At 37.8% G+C, this 22,077-nt stretch overlaps 1 protein-coding gene across 2 annotated transcripts in view; it reads right to left on the bottom strand.

Annotated features, from left to right (window-relative positions):
• ANKAR (ankyrin and armadillo repeat containing) overlaps nt 1-22,077 on the bottom strand; it is a 68,413-nt gene that overhangs the window by 4,670 nt on the left and 41,666 nt on the right. For both annotated transcript variants that reach the window (XM_047720552.1, XM_047720553.1), the window contains 8 exons: nt 17,371-17,612; nt 16,390-16,543; nt 16,144-16,305; nt 10,243-10,349; nt 8,231-8,353; nt 4,225-4,383; nt 3,419-3,536; nt 975-1,084 (listed from right to left, as the gene is read on the bottom strand). In XM_047720552.1, the coding sequence (XP_047576508.1) occupies nt 975-1,084; nt 3,419-3,536; nt 4,225-4,383; nt 8,231-8,353; nt 10,243-10,349; nt 16,144-16,305; nt 16,390-16,543; nt 17,371-17,612 (1,175 nt within the window). The remainder of the gene's footprint in view (nt 1-974; nt 1,085-3,418; nt 3,537-4,224; nt 4,384-8,230; nt 8,354-10,242; nt 10,350-16,143; nt 16,306-16,389; nt 16,544-17,370; nt 17,613-22,077) is intronic.

The following is a 22,077-nucleotide window of genomic DNA, read 5'->3' as shown; positions in this document are numbered from 1 at the left end:
CAACAACAACAACAACAACAAAACAACAACAACAACAACAACAAAAAACCACACTCAAGAAAGCAATTCATTTTTCCACTGGCAAAAACTAATTATCAGTCACAGGACTGCAGAAAAAAATATCCTCTGCCTGTGATCCGGAAGTAATCAGGTTGTTCATAAGATTAAAGTATATTCCTGGGAAGTTCTTAGAAAATCTGTTAGTGGTGGCCTAAGAAATGTCGCAGAATGAACATAAGCCAGAGTTGATATTCTAGTTTCTACACTGGCATGTGACTGCTGCATATGCCCGTATATCTTCCATACCTTGAACTGTGGCTCTCAGTGTATATGGTCCCAATACCATTTCTAACCAGCTTCTAGGAGCTGGTTAGAAATGCCCATTTTAGGGCCTAAACCAGATGTATTCAGTAAGAAATGCTGGGAATGGAGCCCAGGAATCTATGGTGTAACAATAGATTCCAGTGATTCCTGTGTACCCTAAAGTTGGAGAAACACTGCCTCACACCTGGGGGAGGGGGCAGGGGAATCTCAGAGGCAGACCACTGGCCTTCTTCATACTGTCACCTCTGATCCTGCTTGGCAGATAAAGAAAACTGTCCAGTGGATCCCACTTTCATGCATTCCAAATAATCATAGAAATGACTTAGATCACAAAAACTACTTAGTTACTAAGTTAATAAGTTAGTCACCAGTTTTTGTGAGATATTTTGTAAATATTTTAATTACAAACTTCTATATCATCAGTGTACTTGTTTGCATATTGAGTCTTAAGTACTGAAGTTAAAACAAATAGGCACATTTTGTAGGAACCAGAATTATGGATGGCAGATGTGGTACTAGAAAAATCTAATTTTGAGTTAAGTGACATGAACTATTATATAACATAGTCAGCCCGCAGAGAAAGTAGCACACAAATATGAGAGCAATTACATTTTTAGAGTATTCAGTTATACAATTGGTTTTGTTTTTACCTCTTCTTTTCCAGAATACAAATGATAGCAGAGCTTTTGGATTGTCCCTAATGTGGTAAATGCTTCTAGAATAGCAGCTCTAGAATGAGCCAGGCTAGCTATTAAATTCCCTGAAAATTAAACAAGAAGAAAATGTTTGTGTTATTTAATTGATATAAACTGATATACTGTACTTTTGTTCATTTGCACGTATTATTAAAAGGGTTGAGTCACAAGACCTCTCTGAGGAGGCCTGAGAAAAAGCCCGTATATATTAAATGAGGAGTTCTTTCCCCAAAGTTACGATTTGGTTTTCTGTCACAAACAGTACAAGTTGATTAGCTTTATTTAAAAGTAGGGAGTTTTGAAAATTGGAGTTTTTCTTTCCTGTGGCTTCAGAATATATTGTTTTGAGCTTTTGTGTTTTTTTAATGACCGTGAACATGATGTTGGAACTACCATAAAAAAAATCCAGTTTGTCCTTTTTGCAATTCAGATCACTTTGAGTTAAGAGCTTAATGGTATTTTGAACCCAAACAATGTATTACTTAAATTTAAAATCTTTGATGTTTTTGCCATACAAAGAAATGTTTGGAGATTGAAAATAATAAAGTAATTCAGTAATTAAATAAATATGCAACTACCAATTTAAAACTCTTTCATTCAAATGTGTGTTTTATTTTTAGAGCTTTCATGTGGTATTTTTTCACAGTATTGTTGGCTGTGGTGGAATAAGTGCATCACAGATTTTAAAATATAAATGTGGATGGTGCTCTATGGAGGCATTCACTTAGATTTTGTTCTTGTTTTCTTTTTTTTTTTGCATTCTTTATAAACCAAGACCTTTGTATTTATTGTTTCAGGATGGGGAGGGATGGCTTGTGTGGCTTAAAGCAAAACATGTCTAAAAATAACTTTTTTTTTTCAGGCATATATTTAAAAGCCTGTGAACATAGAAGGCACTGTTCCAGGTGAAAGGGAGAGAGGGATAGAGGGTTCTTTAAAGATGGGGAGTAAGGAACGGAGGCAGCGGAGGCAGGTAGAGGATCCAAGATGAAGGAGGACACACAAGGGGCAGGGGCTGCGTGTGGAGAGCGGTTCTGTGGTGGACACGGGAAAACTGGACCCTTGGCAACAGAAATCTAGTCTTTGTGAAACTTCTGTGCCTCTGGAGCCATGTCTGGGAACCTTGTCAACTTAGACATCTGGCACAACATTTATTTTACATTATATCCGAGGCCCGAATATCCTGCTTTGCTTGGGATACCCCGGACAGGCACGTCACTCTGGAGATGCAAGTGACTGTGATGCTGGAGGGCAGAGAAAGCCCAGAAATTTTTGAGATTCAGTTCCAAGCAGCCTGAGAAAATTAATATTTGAAGGATAGTATAACATAGTATTTCTTGCATGCAAGAGTTTCTGCAGTAAAATTTAAAACCACGATGATTGTTTTTCAGAGTCACAGAATTACTATGACTTGAATTAAGAATGCTATTTAAATAAAAATGTATTTAATAATTTAAACATGTTTTTTTCCTAGTTTCCTTCAGAAAGTTTTCATTTGCATGAATTTTCCTTCCATGCCAAGTAAAAATATAAGTGTAGCAGCAAGTGTAACTTCCTTTCCTACCTTCAGTGATCCATTTCAGTTAAAAAACAAAGACCTTATTTATTTTTCGGTAGTAGTAATTTCATGTGGTCATCATTCTGATACTGTTTCATGTTGTGTTGAGAGTGATATATCAAGTCAATTACCTGATTATTCATCTCGAAAATTAGCTCCAGAGTAGATACAGTTACACGGTTAGCATTAAGTGTGCCAAGAACTCTGCTGGACTATTTTGCTTTGCTATATCGCATAGCAACATAAGAAACTCTTGAATGTTAGCAAAATGTGAAGTTGATCAAAAGAAAACCAGACACAGGAATAGCGTATAAATCTGCCATTACTATTATAAATCAGTGTGTCAATTTTCTGGTTAGTAGCTCAGAGTTGGATTCTCATTTTATATTTGCCAAAAAATAATTAGGGGATTGAAAAGGTCACTAGGAAATCAAAAAGGCCACGGTCAGAGTTGCCTGGCTTCTGTTGGGGTGCAGAGTAGACTCCCACTGTCCCATGTAGACTTTGTGTGGAGTTGCATGTAGACATACACCAGTTCATTCTATTATTGTTCAGATTACAAAAAAATTTTTTTGAAAACAGTTTCATGCAGATGTAGGTTTTTTTTTTTTTAAGATTTTTATTTATTTATTTGACAGAGATCACAAGTAGGCAGAGAGGCAGGCAGAGAGAGAGAGGAGGAAGCAGGCTCCCTGCCGAGCAGAGAGCCCAACTCGGTGCTTGATCCCAGGACCCTGAGATCATGACCTGAGCCGAAGGCAGAGGCTTTAACCCACTGAGCCACCCAGGCGCCCCTCATGCAGATGCAGTTTTATGTAACCACCTTCCAGTTCTTTCTTACCTGTCAAGATAATGGTAGTGGAATGAACTGAATACAGACTATCGACTAAAATAGTAACACCTCTTGCAGACAAAGTAATATGGTCCACATCTATAATGACTTTAGCTAAGATAATAATCTGAAAACAAAAGAGAAGCATTAAATCACCGAATGTTTTCTACTCTGCTCCTCTAATTAAGCTTTTTGTTCTTTGGTACTTCTCAGGAAGGTAAGGGGAGTGACTTGAAATGGTCCAGTACAAGAAAAGCAAGTGGCAAGGGTTTGAGTCAGAGTAGTTTTCACTGTCTGATTAACTGTGGTGAACATGGCAGGCCAGTGTGTGCTTCCTACAATATTTGCAGCTTTTGCATCCTTGAAGTATGGGTTCATAGAAAATAGTTCTCCTAAAGGTCACTGGATAGAAAAAGAAGCACCCAGATACATCCAGGTGTCATAGGTTGAAGAATCCGTGTGATCAGCTAAAGGTCTCCAGTTAGAAAATTTGTCTGGTACACTACCGTGATTCTCTGCCTGTAATAAGGGGATGATGAAAATGATAACTATCTGCCCACCAGCCTGACAGGGTTGTTCTAAGTATCAGAAAAGGTACAGAGGCAAAAAGTGCCTTGTAACTTGTAACACTGTAGATAAATGAGGAATCCTCATAAATAATGGAGTTTCTATGAGGTGGAAGGGGCTGGTGTAAAAAATACCGTGTATTTTACAAATTGGTAAACGTTTTCCAGATCGAAATTTTTTCTCATTTTTTAAGTTTTGACGAGAAAGACTAATTTATTGATTTGAAGTTTGAATTTCCAGTTTTATACCTGAAATGCTGCCATTGCCTTCTCAGTTTCAACTGTTGATTCAAGAAAGGGTTCAAAGATTGATATGGTCATGATTCCACTTTCCAAAATTAAGTATTGTTGAAGGCGATTGTTGAAGGCAAAAAGGGATAATGCATAGCCCGCCCTTAAACAGATATCCTGCACATAAGAGAAACATGCATTATCTTTAACTCAGTTCATCTATTATGTTACTCAAGGTAATGAATTTTGAATTCTTGGCTGTCTAAATATATTGCATTCTTATCTTTGGGAGTAAAATTTGACATTATTGGGGAAAATAGGTAGTTGAGTTAACCCAGAATGTTATTGAACAGATAAAATAGAGAAGTAGGTTGCGGTATCAGAGAGAAGAGAAGTAATTTTAATTTTCAGAGGGAAAGTTAGGTTAATGATTATGCAAATGAATACCTAAGTAGTAAGGAAATTCCATAATTTCATTAACCCTCAACTTTTTTGTTTTAACATATTTTTATTTTCAACATTTCAAAGTAGACTTGATAAAACTTCCCTTGTTCTAGCATGCTATATATTACATTTTATGCATTCTGGGATGATCTCTGTCATCTCTTAAAATAAGTTCATTTGTAAAATTCTGTATCCTGAGGGGAAATAAAAAGAAAGAAGATTTAAAAATCACATTTTAACATTCTGGGATTTGGCAAACAGCAAAAGCCAATTCTTATTTACTTGGCAAAGATGAACAAATACAGTAGATCTGCCAGAAAGCCCAAAAAGAATTTTATCACTAAATCTTATTTTTAGTATTTTGTTTGAACAGTATAGTACAGAAAGAGCCATTAATGAAGTGAGTTTTCTTCTGCCACTGTTAATTATGTAAAAGTGCTATATGTACGTACCAAAATATTTACCAATAAAATTATACGATGCCTGAGATTTGCTTCAAAAGTAATACAGGACAAGGGGCTCCTGGGTTTCTCAGTCAGTTGGGCATCTGACTCTTGGTTTTGGCTTAGGTTATGATCTCGATACCGTGAGATCCAGCCCCCCAGTGGTTCCACACTCAGCAGAGTCGGCTTGAGATTCTCTCCCTCCGCCCCTCCCCCAACTCATGCATCTGCACGCTTTCTCTCTCGCATAAATAAACCTTTAAAAAATAATAACAACTTGGGAAGATGAAGTGGGTATATAGGTATAATAAGATTGGCCAGGATTGATAATTGCAGAAGTTGGGTCATAGAAATAAATATTTAAGTTCATTATGCTACTCTTCTGCATATGTTTGAAATGTTCCATAAAAAAATTATGTACACATAAGGAGCCACCTGGCCATAAAGGAAGAAAAAGGGTATTTTTAGGAATTCACAAAAGAATAGGGTCCAGTAAGTGAAGCAGGTGGGAACAGGCTGGGAAGAAAAGGGGAGTGAGTCGGAGGAGAATTATTAGTCAAGAAAAAGGAGAAGGGTGTCCCTGAGGAATAGGGTGATGAGAATAAAATGTGAAATGAACAGAGAGAAGAAAGGTGGCTTAGAAAGTTAGATCCAAATTCAGTCTCCTTACACACTGCTCGTATTATTCCAGCAGCCCATCACCATTTTTCATATACTACAGTAGAATACAATTCTTTATTAAAAAAAAATAATAATGCAGTGAGTTCATTTCTCCTCTTTTAGCCCTCCTTTCTTCCTCCCAATTCCACCAGAACCAAACTGACAGAGATAGTTGGCAATTTTCTTCCCTGATTGCTAAATGCACTGCAGACAACAGAAGTTCTCAAAATTCTCTGGGGTTGGTGCTGTTCAAAGTGTGGCCCATGGACCAGTGATGGTCCACAAAATGGTTGACAACAGGATTACAGAAACTGGGAATTAGCATCTAAAAGGAATAGCTTTGGGACTCCTGGGTGGCTCAGTCCATTAAGCCTCTGCCTTCAGCTCAGGTCATGCGTGATCCCACGGTCCTGGGATCAAGCCCAGCATTGGGCTCCTAGCTCAGCAGGGAGCCTCTTCCCCCTCTGCCGGCCAGTCCCCCTGCTTGTGCATGCTCTCTCTCTCTGACAAATAAATAAATAAACATCTTAAATAAAAATAAAGGAACAGCTCTTCCTTATAGTTAAATACTAATTAATAAATATACAAAGATGTTTATAGCAGCATTATCAACAATCACCAAATTATGGAAAGAGCCCAGATGTCCATTAACTGATGAATGGATGAAGAAGATACGGTATATATTTACAGTGGACTATTATTCGGCCATAAAAAATGAAATCTTACCATTTGCAATCGTGGTTGGAGCTAGAGTGTATTATGCTAAGTGAAGGAAGTCAGAGAAAGATAAATACCATATTATTTCACTCATATGTGGAATTTAAGAAACAAAACAAACAAACGGGAAGTGGGGGAAAAGAAGAAAACCACGAAGCAGACTTTCAACTAGAGAGAACAAACTGGTGGTTGCCAGAGGGCAGGGGATGGGATGATGGGGTCAATGGGCGATCATGACCAAGGAAGGCACTTGTGATGAGCACCAGGTGTCATTTATAAGTGTTGAATTATTAAATGGTACCCCTGAAACTAATATTATACTGTATGAACTAACTCGAATTTAAATAAAACTTGATTTTTTTAAAAAAGAATTTTTAAAAAAATTGCCATTAGGCAAATAAACCATGTAATCATTGTTGCATCCGTGGATGCTAAAAAAAAGTGCATGCAAAACAGAATTATTTGCATCGGCTCAAAGTGTCTCACCTCAAGAAACCTGTTAATTAAAAGAGGCAAGTACAGTGACTTGACAGTGGAGAAATATGACAGATAGTACTTTAACCAAGTACCCAGAGTTAGCACTGCCTGTTATAAGACGTAACAGCAGCATGTACCTCCCGAAAATAATGCACTGGGCAGGTGAGTAAAGAAGACCACATCAGGGGCGCCTGGGTGGCTCAGGGGGTTAAGCCTCTGCCTTCAGCTCAGGTCATGATCTCAGGGTCCTGGGATCGAGCCCCGAATCAGGCTCTCTGCTCAGCGGGGAGCCTGCTTCCCCACCACCCCACTTGTGATCTCTCTTTCTCTCTCTCTCTGTCAAATAAATAAATAAAATCTTAACAAAAGAAGAAGACGACCACATCATTTCTGTGGTATTCTTGCCAAAATGCACCACCTCAATTTAATCATGAGAAAACATCAGCTAATTCAAATTGAGGGACATTCTACAAACTAACTGGTGTAAACTCACAAAAAATGTCAAAATCATGGAAGACATGTAAAAGTCATGAAAGACAAAGGACAGTGTTTCACAGATTGAAGGAAACCAAAGGGACATAACAGCTAGATGTAATAGGAGATCCTGGATTGGATTTTGGAAGAGAAAAAGGACATTAGTGAGAAAATTGGCAAAACTAGGTAAAATTTGCAGATGAGTTAATTATTTGGTATCAGTCTTGATTTCCTTATTGATATCCAGGAAAGCTGGATAAAGGATATGCTAGAATACTCCATACTATTTTTGCAAAATTTTAGAAAACCTAAAATTATCTCAAAATTTAAAGTTTTTGGGGTTTTTTGTTATTTTTTATTATTATCAGTTAGCCAACATATAGTACATCATTAGTTTTTGATGTAGTTTTTTTGTTTCTTTGTTTTGAATTATCCTGCCCATAACAGATTGCTGGGGAAAAGCTTTCCTTCATCACAAATAGTTTGAGAAGCTACCACTCTGGAATATTGGGTAAGAAATGGATGATTGAAAGTTGAAAGGTCATGAAATTAGGGAAAAGTTTCAACACATCCAGGGCAGAAAAGATTTATTTGCTCTTTGAGCATAAAATTGCTACATTTCAAAGAAGAAATATAACAACTATGAAAAATATGGAACAGTATTATTTCATCATTACAAACTAATGACCTACCAAAGAGATTTTACTTTCTTATGTAATATAGTTAAGTATTGCTGTGAAACATTTATAATTTCACAATGGGTCTAAAAACCTTCCCACACGAGCTCTAACATTTTATAAAGATAGTACCTTATCTGGTGAGTGAAGAAGTTCAAGGACATCGGCATACCTAAATCCTTCGTTTTCTTGTAATTCGTTCTGTAACAGATCATTCCTTAGGACAATGCATGCCAAGGTAAATGCCACTTCAACCTAAATAGGTGGTTTTCAGAAATTATTTTTCACTCATGGTTTATCAAATGACATATTATACAGACTTTCATATGGGATATACTTATTCAAAGATAATATATAATTCATTGATTCCAGTTCTCTAATATTTATTTTTTTCAGTTCTCTAATATTTAGAGGTTGGTATTTATAATGTTTGGAGGAAGGTCCCTTATAATTTTTTTTAAAGATTTTATTTATTTATATGACAGAGAGAGATCATAGGTAGAGAGAGAGAGAGGAGGAAGCAGGCTCCCCGCTGAGCCGAGAGCCCGATGCGGGGCTCGATCCCAAGACGCTGGGATCACGACCTGAGCCGAAAGCAGAGGCTTTAACCCACTGAGCCACCCAGGCGCCCCCGTCCCTTATAATTTTTAACAGCTAGGAAAATATCCTCCTCCTGTGTGCCGTCGGCACAACCACACGACTCCGCTGGGGAGCATCGGAGAAGGCAGCCAGAAATGGGAGGAGGTATTATCTGAAGTGCATAGTTGTATCCCTTCCACATCTAAAAAAAATTTTTTTTAATTTCCTGGCATGGGGATAAAAGCTGTTTTGAACCGCTTGTTAGCTAGTGACCATTGAGTTGGAAGGCTTCCATGGAATGCCTCGGAATTAAAGCACTGAGGAGCAGTCCTGAGAAATACTGTATTTCAGGAGTCATCTGACGCACACTCTGAAGACTTTTCAGAGGATGTAAACGAACCTCATCTATTGTTGGGACTCGACAGATAATGTTCTTTAAGTATTATGCGTTTCTACGAATAACGTTATGAATTTGAAAAGCATGATTATTATTACAAAACTTTGTTTACTATAGAATCATATTTGAAGAAAAGTATTGGAATATATTTGTGTTCTGTTTTTAACAAGTTAAAGATCTCATTGAAAACATGTACCAAAATACAGATGGACGCAATTGAAGTAAACCGTTTTGCCATGAAATTGCGTGTTTTAAAATAAAAATGTATTTTTATGTGGCATTTTCCATAGTCGTATGAAATTTATTTGTACTTTGAAAGTCAGCATAGGTTTTACATATAATTCAGCCCCAAAATTGCTAGTATAGGCTCCTTCCTTTTTCCCCCCAATCAACTCCTATGAAAGAATATTCTCTCATAGCCAGAAAAGCTGCATAACTTAGAGCATCTTTTCTCATAACACATTCCTTAAAAGAAATAATACTGTATTTACTTTCATATTTCTGTTTTCTCATTTCTGACAGAACTCATACCCAATTTTGAAGAGAAAATATATTTTTTGGTCTTAAAATTTCCTGCCTGGCTAACTCTAGATGTCCTAAATTTCCAAAGCTTTGGTAGAGAATTTGAATAGACGTGAGCATCATTTTATTAAAGGCAGTTTACTAGAAGTAAATAGAAGAGTGAATGACTCTTAACTCATCAGCTATTTATATAAGAAAACTATTGTTGCAGGGCAACACAGACCGCTTGGTAGAAGGTAAAGCTATCTTAGTGGTGCAAAACTATAGGAATCACTTATATCTGAGAAATTTCGCTACATAAATCACACACATCCTCATTATCCCCACCGTTTTAGCAACCAGTATCCGAAAAAGAAGGGAAGAAATTCTGTGAATAATCAGATATCTGAAGAATAAAGCTTATTTGATGAGTAAAGACGCAAGACTTAATTATTTGAAAATGTAATATTTTAATAAAATTTACTATTTTTATAGCAACTTTTTAATTTAAAACTTCTAGAATTTTGTTTAAAATGTTAAATTTTTAATTATACTTGTGAATTTACATAAAGATACAAATTATTCTCAAAAAGTCCTATTTCTGTTAATTTTTACTACATCAGAAAAAAACCCCTTAATCAGAAAAAACCTTAAAACTTTTATATACCTTGATGTTAGGAGAAGGGTGATTTCTCAGTAGTTGAATAAGTACTGGAAAGGCATTTTCCTCTACAACAAATTGTTGACTGATAGGATTACTTGTATGGGCGACACCTATAAGAATATACATATCAGTAAGAATATTTCTTTCCATCTTGGAAATGATAAAGTCAAACACAGATTGGTATGTTGGGTTAAGTTTTCTAGCATAATATGGTTAATAAATTACAAAAGAAAACACCATATTTCCGGGTATTTACCAAAAAGATACAGATGTAGTCCAAAAGGGAACCTGCCCCCCAATGTTTATAGCAGCATGTCCACAATAGCCTAACTATGGAAAGAGCCCAGATGTCCATCAGCAGATGAATGGTTAAAGAAGATGTGGTAGATATATATACAATGGAATATTACACAGCCATCAGAAAATGAAATCTTGCCATTTGCAACTAGAACTAGAGGGTATTATGCAAAGTGAATTAAGTTAACCAGAAAAAGACAACTATATCATATGATCTCATTGATATGTGGAATTAAGAAACAAGGCAGAGGATCATAGGGGAAGAGAGGGAAAAATGAAACAAGATGAAACCAGAGAGGGGGACAAACCACAGAGACTTTTAATCTTAGGAAACAAACTGAGGATTGCTGGAGGGAGGATAGGGTAACTGGGTGATAGACACTGGGGAGGGTATGTTTTAAAATGAGTACTGGGTATTATATAAGACCGATGAGTCACAGGCCTGTACCCCCTGAAACAAATAATACATTATATATTAATTAATTGAATTTAAATTAAAAATAAGGAAATGCTATATCAACAGTACTTTACCTGAATTAATTTTTTAAAAAGCAAAATGAATAAACATGGAAAAATTACTATTAGAAGTGTGGATGTTTTCTACTAGTCACAAAACCAAGGAATGAAAAATGTTAGACTATCAAAGAATAATAATATAAAAACTATCATTTACTGAAGATTTATTACTTGCAAGGTACTTAAGCTTATAGTTGCTATTGTATTCCATAAAAAAGCATTTTTATAAAAATGACTAGAGTAAGTCACCTGGTTAAAATTTCTAGATTCCTCAAATACACATACTAAAAAGATAATCTCACTGTCTCCTTTTATAGCATAATACTTTAAATTATAGGCCAATCTCAGTTTAAAAACTTCTCATCTCTATCTAGTGGATATACAAATAATTTGAATTTTGTTGTTTTGCTAACAAATACCACAACATACACAGCAGGTTTATATACTTAAATATAAATACAATATCAGACCTCTCTCTCTGAACAATGGAGAGAAGTCACTTATCATCTGGGGAAGTTTGAAGGAACTGGAAGAAATAGGAGCAAAGGACATGTTTGTTTCCTCCTCCCCAACCCCCACACTGGCCACCTAGAGATGTACAGACATTGATTACATGAATATTCTTGATTCAGCTGGCAGGTCTTGAATGCCTAACTCATCAGGAACTGAGGTAAAAAGTAGAGTTAAAAAGAGAAATTAGAGGGTGCCTGGGTGGTTCAGTCAGTTAAGTGTGTGAATCTTCATCTCAGTTCAGGTCTTAATCTCAGGGTCATGAGTTCAAGCCCTAATTGGGCTCCACATTGGGCATGGAGCCTACTTAAAAAAAAAATGGAAAAGAGGAATTAGAGTCTCTGCCTTCAAGGTGTTTATATTCTACAGGGGAAGCAACTATTTAAATACATGATTTCAGTACATGCAATGGGTGCTTTAACAAAGATACAAAAAATACACTTGAAGCACAGAAAAGGGATTGCTCATCTCAGAGTAAGTGGAAATGGAGTAAACAGGGAGGTTTTGAAGAGTGAAGGTGCTAACGTAGGTCCCCCCCACAATGAATATTTTTAATAATCATGATTATGATAACGATGATGGTAGTGTGATAAGACGAATACCATCCCATCTCTAACTGAATCTTCACATGTTAATAATGGGATGAAACTCCATTAGGTTAGGAAAAGAACCACTACGGGCAGTAGGCTGAACCATTCTCAGAGCTCACACAGCGCTAGGAATGGTTTATGCTCTGTGGCCAGAGTTCAGATTCCTCATAATTCAGGGGATTATATAAGGAATTAAGTCCTTGGAACGATATCATCTTAATAGTGGAGTTAAGTTAGTTCCAGAGTGAAAGCTGCTCTAGAATTGTCCTAATAAAGCTTGAAAGCTAGCTGCAAATGGAGCAAACTGATCCCAAGTAAGATAACTGCATGCCAGAACAAAGCCCAACTCCCTTTAAAGGAAAACCAAAAAATTCAGCATCTATCAGTTTGCAATTCACAATGTCCAGCATTCAATCAAAACTTATTATGCACAATTTTAAAATAGAAAATACCTAAGATAAAATATATACAAGAATTGTGTATTGGAAACTAGGAATCATTGCTGATTGATATTAAAGAAGACCTAAACAAGTAGAGAGACATACAGTTCATAGATTGGAAGTCTTAATATTATGGAGATGCCTGTTCTCCACAAATTTATTTATAGATTTCATGCAATTCCAATAAAAATAATAGACCTTTTTCATAAATTGACAGATTGATTTTTTAAAATTATATGGAATGGCAAAGGACCTAGAGTAGCCAAAACAACTTTGAAAAAGAATAGCAACGTTGAAGGACTTACACTTCCTGCCTCCACGATTTACTGTAAACTTTCAATAATTAAGACAGTGAGTATAACATAAAGATAGACAAATGAGTAAATAGAACAGAATAAAAAGTCCAGAAATAACTCAGAAAAATTCAATGGAGGAAAAGATAATCTTTTCAATAAATGGAGCTGAAATAATTGGACAGCCATATCAAAAAAAAAAATCTTGGCCATATGCAAAAATTAACTCAAAATGGATCATATGTCTAAATACAGAGAAAAACAGAAAACCTTTGTGATCTTGAGTTTGGCAGATTTCTTAAAGAGGACACAGAACTTATGAACTAAGTTTAAAATACCAATAATTGGACTTCATCAAAATTAAAAACTTTTGCTCTTCAAAAGACCCTGTTACAAAAATGAAAGGACACACTATAGACTGGGAATAAGCAAAACATACATCTAACAAATTACTTGTATCTAGAATATATAAAGAATGCTTACAATTCAATAAGACAACACAATTTAAAAAACGGGCAAAATAGGGGCGCCTGGGTGGCTCAGTGGGTTAAGCCTCTGCCTTCGGCTCAGGTCATGGTCTCAGGGTCCTGGGATCAAGCCCCACATCGGGCTCTCTGCTCAGTGGAGAGCCTGCTTCCCCCCCTCTCTCTCCGCCTGCCTCTCTGCCTACTTGTGATCTCTCTCTCTGTGTCAAATAAATAAATAAAATCTTTAAAAAAGAAAAAAGTAAAAATAAGGGCAAAATATCTGAACAGACACTTTACCAAAAAGGATATACAAATAGCAACTAAGCACATGAACAGATGTTCTGCATCATTAATCATTAGGGAAATACAAGTTAAAACCATAATGAGATTTACTACATATGCACTGGAATGGCCAAAATCATCGTACTAAGTGTTGGCAAGGATGTGAAGCTGTTGGAACTCTCATACACTGCTAGTAGGAATGCAAAGTAATAGCACAACTTTGAAAAACAGTCTGGCAGTTTCTCTGTAAGTTAAACACACACCTACTCAATGACCCAGGAATCCTTTTTGGTATTTACCCAAGAGAAATGGAAACATCTGTGTCTGTACAAAGACTTACACACAAATGCTCATGGCAGCTTCATGTATAATAGCAGGAAACTGGCAACAATCTAAATGCCCATGAGTGGGCGCCTGGATGAACGGGTCATAGTATGTCCGTGTGCATTCGTCAGGCTGGCCAGAGGAACAGCAACAGCGTGTGTATGCATGTAGGGAGGCAGATAATAACTACGGGTACCATAAGTCATAAAATCATCCATCATACCATACAATGGAATACAACTCAGCATTAAAACAGTGAACACATGTGCATAAATATCAAAGTAGCTATGCTGAGTGAAAGCAGCAAGAAAAAGGCATATCGGGACGCCTGGGTGGCTCAGTTGGTTAAGCAGCTGCCTTCGGCTCAGGTCATGATTCCAGCGTCCTGGGATCGAGTCCCGCATCGGGCTCCTTGCTCAGCAGGAGCCTGCTTCTCCCTCTGCCTCTGCCTGCCATTCTGTCTGCCTGTACTTGCTCTCTCTCCCTCTCTCTCTGACAAATAAAATCTTTAAAAAAAAAAAAAAAAAGAAAAAGGCATATCTGTAAAATCCAGTTACAGAAAATTCTAGAAAATACACACTAATCTATAGTGATAGAAAACATCAGTGGTTCCCTGGGGATGGAAGTGCAAAGAGGGGGGGGATTCCAAAGGCACACAATGAAACCATTTGGGGTGATGGCTATATTCATTTATTTGACTACTGTGATGGTGTCACAGCTGAATGCACATGTTAAAACTCACCAAATTGTATGGTTTAATGTATTTTTATATTTTATTCTATTGTATATTTTATTTAAATATTTTATTGTGGGGCTCCTGGGTGGCTCAGTTGGTTAAGCGTCTCTCTTCAGCTCAGGTCATGATCTCAGGGTTCTGGGATCAAGTTCCACATGGGTCTCCCTGCTCAGCAGGGAGTCTGCACCCCCCCCCTCTGCCCCCGCCCCCTGTGTGCTTGCGCTTACATGAACATGCTCTCTCTCTGAAATAAAATCTTTAAAAATAAATAAATATTTTATTGTATGTAAACTATTTCAATAGGTCTTTAAAAACCCACATTTAAAATTTTCTGGGCATGCAAAGAAGTAGGAAAATATGATTCATAATCAGGAAAAAATATTGGCCAGTAGAGACCCAGAAATGCTACAGATGCCGGAACTCATTACAGGGACGTTAAAACAGCTATTTTAAATGTTTCATATGTTCAAGAGTGTAGAAGAAAAAATGAACATGAGGAGGAAGAAAAAGGGAGGTGTGTGTGTATGTATACCCACTCTAAACCAGTAAATTTGAAATCAAGAGTTTTCCTCCACAATTCTCGCGGAGATCCCCTTGTCTGTGGCAAAAGTAGATGGTTTGTAGACAGCTTCGAAGTGAAGTAATGAGAAGAAATTGCATTTGTGCACGGGCACGTACACACACACACACACACATACACGGTAGTTTTGTATATATGTTGTCATCTATTAGAATTTTAGAAATCTCTATAATCTATACCATAGGCTCTGGCTAAAAAAAGAAACGTTATTTTGTCTGACTGTCTTGGAGCTTTAACGAACTTTGGCAAAGTAGCTTTTTCAAGCAAGGGGAAAAAAAGTCTTTTTGGAACCAATTCCTACATTCTTCATTCAGCTAGACTATTTTTCGAGGAAATAAAATCAACTACAAATAAAGATTTTTTTTCTTATGTATAAGAAACAGTCTACAATCAGCTTCATGCATTCATGAAGGTCAGCAAAGAACAATGTTTATTTTTGGTAGCTCAGTCACTGACAATTCTATACACTCTCACAGACATCCCCAAACGTTAATTCCTTTGCAATGAAAGGAACAGCCAGACTTACTGGCCACTTTTTCTTTTTTTTTTTTAAAGATCTTATTTATTTGAGAGAGAGAGAGATCACAAGTAGGCAGAGAGGCAGGCAGAGAGAGAGGGGGAAGCAGGCTCCGGGCCGAGCAGAGAGCCCAATGTGGGGCTTGATCCCAGGACCCTGAGGTCATGACCTGAGCCGAAGGCAGAGGCTCAACCCACTGAGCCACCCACATTTTTACTCATTAAGGTCTTCGAGAAATAAAAAACAATAAGCCTTTTATAGATTGATTATGACTTAGGGCTTTATCAGTGGAGACAGAGAGGAAGGGAAGTATCTCACTGATAATTTAAGAATGGAGAAAAACTTTACAAACCAACACAAATGGACCCCACAGCTCTGATGACACTCAGAAGTGTGCCTTCCGCGATTTTACTAATCCTCAGTAAGCGAACCAACGGAGCGATGCCATTGCCCTCGCAGATCTGGTTCTGATGCATCCTGCTGTCCTTACTTAGGGCTATGACTGCCTCACCTCCTGGTCAAGAAGAGCAAGAAACACGTCGGCCACTTCGAGGTGCTGCTCCACGTGGTGCGGGTTTACGCACAGGAAATAACTTACCAACGTACTGCATTTTAGCGGACGGCGACAAAAGCATGTTTATTATAAAGTTGTATCCGATCTGCTCTGCCATGTACTTCTGCTGTTTCAGGGTTTGTCCCGCCAAGGCCCAGAGGGTTACAGCTCCTTGTTCCTTAACATCTGTTTGAAATGCCTATTAAAAAAAAAAATTCCATTCTTCCAATGCACATTTATTGAACATTATAGGGATGTTTTATAAAATATTCATTCTAAGGGAGCCTGGGTGACTTAGGTAAGTGTCCAACTCTTGATTTTGGCTCAGATCATGATCTCAGGGTCATGAGTGGAGCCCCGTGTCAGGCTCCACACCAGGCACGGGGTCTGCTTGAGCTTCTTCCCTGCTCCCCGCAGCAGGCTCTCACGCTCTCTCTAAAACCAACCAACCAACCAACAAATAAGTAAAATCATTTTTAAAAAAAGTTCATTCAAGAATTCGTTTTAGGGGGACGCCTGGGTGGCTCAGTTGGTTAAGCAGCTGCCTTCGGCTCAGGTCATGATCCCAGCGTCCTGGGATCGAGTCCCACATCGGGCTCCTTGCTCGTCTGGGAGCCTGCTTCTCCCTCTGCCTCTGCCTGCCATTCTGTCTGCCTGTGCTCACTCTCTTCCTCTCTCTCTCTGACAAATAAATAAATAAATAATCTTAAAAAAAAAAAAAAAGAATTCGTTTTAGGGACGCCTGAGTGGCTCAGTTGTTAAGCGTCTGCTTTCAGCTCAGGTCATGATCTCAGGGTCTTGCGATCAAGCCCGGCATTGGGCTCCCTGCTCAGTGGGGAGCCTGCTTCTCCCTCTCACACTACCTCTGCTTGCTTGTGTTCCCTCTCTCGCTGTCTCTCTCTGTCAAATAAATAAAATCTTTAAAAAAAAAAAAAAAGAGTTGGATTTAGTTTTCTTCTCACTTTACTAAATTCAGTATTGAATACTTTGTCTAAGAAAAATGACAAGTTATCATAAAATTCCTACCTTGAGGAGTTTTAAAAGATATTTACTTAATGATTTTTCCAGAAATGCTCTCTGTATATACGGGTTATAACTAGCCAGTGATTCCACAGCCATTGCTCCCTTCACTTGGACACTAAGTTGTTTCCCTTTAAAAAGAGCCACCAGAGGAGGGATGGCTCCCTCCAGAGCAATAGCATCCTGAACATCCCTGTTGTCACGGGCAACCTCAGCGATTGTGGCAGAAGATACAGCCTTCAGCACATCTTCAAATGAATTCAAGAAACAGTTAAACAAACCTTTTAAAAATATAAAAATGCAACTTATCATTAGATTCCTTATTAAGAAAATCCAACTTAGAGAGTGTATAGAAAATTTAGAAAATAAGAAAAATAGGAATAAAATTGTCCATATTCTCACCACCCAAATGCAAGTATTTCCTTTAGTCTTATTCACTTTTTTAAGGAAAAGATATATTTAAGTAGTGTTACAGTCATATTTAACATAGTTGTACTATAAGCACAATACCTTACATTTTAATTTACCAGTAAATCATTTTCTCATTCTTTATGAACATCAGTGTCTCTTAAATGTTCCATTAATGAGTGTATTACATTTCCTTATCCATTCACCTTTTAACAAAATAGATGTCATTTCCAACTTTTCACTGTGCTAAACAATATTTAGGAGAAATCTTGGCACAAAAGTTATTTTTCTTTCCTGGATTTTCCCTTAGTATATAGAGTCCCAGTAATACAATTAATATATCACAGTAAATTAGTTTCCAAAAATGATAATTGCATTTTACCCTTCCATAATCAGAGTATAAGAATTTCAATGTGACTGTACATTTTTAAGTATAGATAGAGATACCAGCATTAAGAATAAATACATACATTTAGCTAAGTTGATAAGCAAAAAACTGTGTCTCCTTTTATTTCATATTTTTGGATACTGTTGAATCTATAGTTTCATACATTCTTATTAACCAGTTGTATTTGTTCTCTTTAAAACTTACAGAAAATTTACAGAAGTCCAAGAACTCCCTCAAGATTTAGCAAAAATTGATATACGTCCATTTTTATAGCTTTTTCTTACTTTCTGTCATGACGTTTTAAACTTACTACATACCTGCTCTGCTCCTGCCCTGAAATGAACCATTTCTTCACGTTCTCTTTTCTTTTAATGAGGAATGGTACTTAGAAATCAAGATTTTTGGGTACTAGATATGTTCATTTCTACTGAAATATCATTGCCTCTAGATTCTCCTAGCAGACAAAACTAGGAAAATAAGTATGTTTCCAATTTTCCAATTCCAGCCCAACCCTACAGGATTCTTCATTGCCTTCCCGTATTCTGTATACTTCTTTTCACAGCGAGACCACAATACTATCAACATATTTATTCACTTGTTCAGTTCTACAATACTCAGAACACAGGTTCAGAGCCGTTTCACCCATATCACTGTGAAATACAAATCCAAGATATGTTTGCAGTTATCTTTTTTCTCCTCTAGGCTGAGATTATATAATGAAGTGCTATGTTCACCCATTTTGTTTTGTTTTTTTAAGCAGGGTCCACACCCAGCTTGGAGCCCAATGTGGGGCTTGAACTCACGACCCTGAGATCAAGACCTGATCTGAGATAAAGAGTCAGATGCTTAACCGACTGAGCCACCCAGGTGCCTGTGAAGGGCTGTGTTCAAAAGTCACAGGTTATTAATTTTTTTCTTCTTCTTTTAAAATCTTCATGTGGGGTGCCTGGGTGACTCAGCCAGTTGAGCATCTGCCTTCGGCTTGGGTCATGGTTTCAGGGTCCTGGGATCAAGGCCCCTGTTGGGCTCCCTGCTCAGCAGGGAGTCTGCTTCTCCCTCTCTCTCTCTCTCTCCCTAATAAATAAACAAAATATTTTAAAAAAATAAAATAAAATCTTTACATAATTCATTTGAAATCTAGTTGGGTTCGTTTGTTTCTGCTTGTTTTAAATTTTAGTTTCCCCCCAGTAGCCTTGTAGATCTCATGTGCTTTTTTGTAATATGTAAGACACGTTTCCCAAAGTCAAAACTGTACAGAAGGAGTCTTTGTATTCAAGTGGGCAGACTCGAAACCTAGTGCTTGTGCTTTCACAGACTATTCAGGTTAGTTCTCTCTATTAAGGCCGATTGTTCATATATGTGTGTGTGTATGTTTCTGTGCATGTGTGTGTGTGCCTCTGTATGTGTGTGTGTGCATGTGTATGTGTGCCTATCACATATCAAATATATTAACTTTTTATTATGAATATTTTCATCATTCAATCATTTGTTTTCTCAGCAAATACTTTATTGAGGAACTACTACATGCCAGGCACTGTCTTAGGCACAGAGAAACAGTGATGAACTGACAAGACAAAGTCCTTGAACCTTATGGGACAAGCCAAAGGCCAGAAGTATGAAATAGCAATATGTTCCACACTAACTCAGAGTAAAATAAGGGAGGGAGTGACAGGAAGTGATGGGAAGGTCATTTCTATTTGGAATTAGGTTAGAAGGGCATATAAGCTATGACAGAAATTTGGGCTTTATCTTAGGTGACAAAGAACCAGTGAATGATTTTAAAAAGGGTAAAAATGTGATCAACTTTGCATTTACCTATATAACTCTAGTAATACTTGGAATGTTAAACCCAGTAGGTTACTAAAATTAAGAGAGTGTGGGGGGGGGATCATTTTTTTACCCTGTACTGCTGAGTCTGTCCAAAAAGTCGAAATTCCTATACTCAGGTGTGTTGCTCATTTCGGAATAGTGAGGGGGTGCCTGGGTGGCTCAGTGGGTTAAGCCTCTGCCTTCAGCTCAGGTCATGATTTCAGAGTCCTGGGATCGAGCCCTGCATCAGGCTTTCTGCTCGGCGGGGAGCCTGCTTCCCTCTCACTCTGCCTGCTTGTGATCTCTGTCAAATAAATAAATAAAATCTTTAAAAAAAAAAAGGAATAGTGAGTTACAAAATTTCTTAATTTGGAGAATCAGTCATCACAAATGCATGACTTGGGTTCTTTTGGCACTATTTTTTTTTTCTCTTTTCTCGAAGCAAACTTCCCAACAGTGAGGCTGAAGTTTTCATCTATTTGACTCCTGTGTCTACTTACCAACTGGATCCAAATTCTAAAGGGAGAGGGACTATCTTAGCGCCTCAATAACCCAAACTGTCTCCAATGCTTAGAGGAAAAGCAGGGACTCAGAGGGCCAGCAAGAGTGGATCCGAACCACAAGGAAGTTCTGAACAGTAAATACAATTGCTTAGGAGAGTGTGGTATATTAAAAACCAACCAACCAACCAACAAACCAACCAACAAAGACAGACCGAGAACAGAGGCTGAGGAACCCCAGCTTTAAGAGTTTAGATGGAGTTGGTCTGTATAAGAGTTAAGAATGGAGATGGTCTGTATCTCAAGTTCCTGTGAACTGAATTGCGAGGTTTTCAGATTCTGGAAGGTCCTGACTGCAGGTCCTGTCTCTCACCTAACCCCGCAGGGAGTGTGGAGAGCACACCTGCCGTGAGCGTGTCAGTGCTCAGCCTAGGAAGGATGACGAGCTCCGTAAGTTTTGCTGACAGTTTGCGGTTGAAAAGCATTTTGTGTAGTTTCTGTACAGCTTTCTACTTCCACGGTGGGGTCCTGCGAATCCTTGTCAGTAGCACAGAACAGGACGACTGTGGGCCAGAAGGATGAACTGTGCAGCCGTGCAGGGATGAGGGCAGGCGCGCCCAGAAGGCGGCAGGGCAAGAAATAGGCACCTGCAGACGGCGAGGCAACGGCTTACACCCAACCGGAGCCGGCAGCGGAGGAAGTCCCGGAGCCAGGGCGAGACTGAGGAGGTGTTAATAAATCCGTCGTCTCAAGAAACTGCCCGTGACCTTGCTCTGGGGCCATTTTACCTTAATGCGTGAAATCTTAATTAGAGTCGGTGAGAATGGTTAAGAAGATACTGGAATTAATAAAATTCCTTTTTGAACCCCTGCACATTAACAACCCAGCTAACAGCCAAGAGAATTATTTGTTAAAGCACTAAAATTATAAATGAGGCATTTATAAATTATAAATGAAGAGAAAAAAATGATTAACTTTTTTTCCCCCAAAATTATCTTCCTTGGAATGAGGAGATAAAATAGATTACAGATTAGGATAAGTTACATTCATTAAGATAAGGCAAGAGCCCAAAAGAAACAATTTCAGCAATTTATTTCTACAGCTTTCTTTCATGAATTTATTCATGAATTCTTTCATGAATTTATTCATGAATGTATTTGTTCAAACAGCCTCTATAATTTGTGCTTTGTTCTAGCATCTAGGATTTGGAGGATGAAAACGGATAGGGAAAAACTAGTCCTGGCTTTACATTTTTTCAGGGGGGAGGGGCAGAGGGAGAGGGAGAGAATCTTGAGGCAGCTTCACACCCAGCACAGAGCCAGACTTGGGCTCAATCTCACAACCCTAAAATTAGGGCTTGAACTGAAATCAAGAGTTAGATGCTTAACCAAATGAGCCACCCAGGCATGCCCTGCTCTGTCTTTACATTTTAATTAAGGAGATAAGACAGAAATAGTAAAATAAAGAACAATTATAAACAAGTAAAAAATTCTACGGCTGAGATAAGCATAAAAGCTGGTTCTCTCATGCTTTTTAAAAACTTCTTTAAAAAAAAAAGAATTTTATTTATTTATTTCTGTGAGAGAAGAGAGCATGAGCAGGGGGAGC

The sequence above is a fragment of the Lutra lutra genome, chromosome 3, assembly GCF_902655055.1.
Source record: "Lutra lutra chromosome 3, mLutLut1.2, whole genome shotgun sequence".
NCBI lineage: Eukaryota > Metazoa > Chordata > Mammalia > Carnivora > Mustelidae > Lutra > Lutra lutra.
The sequence above is the reverse complement of the archived record's forward strand: the minus strand, read 5'-3'. Positions and strand labels throughout refer to the sequence as shown.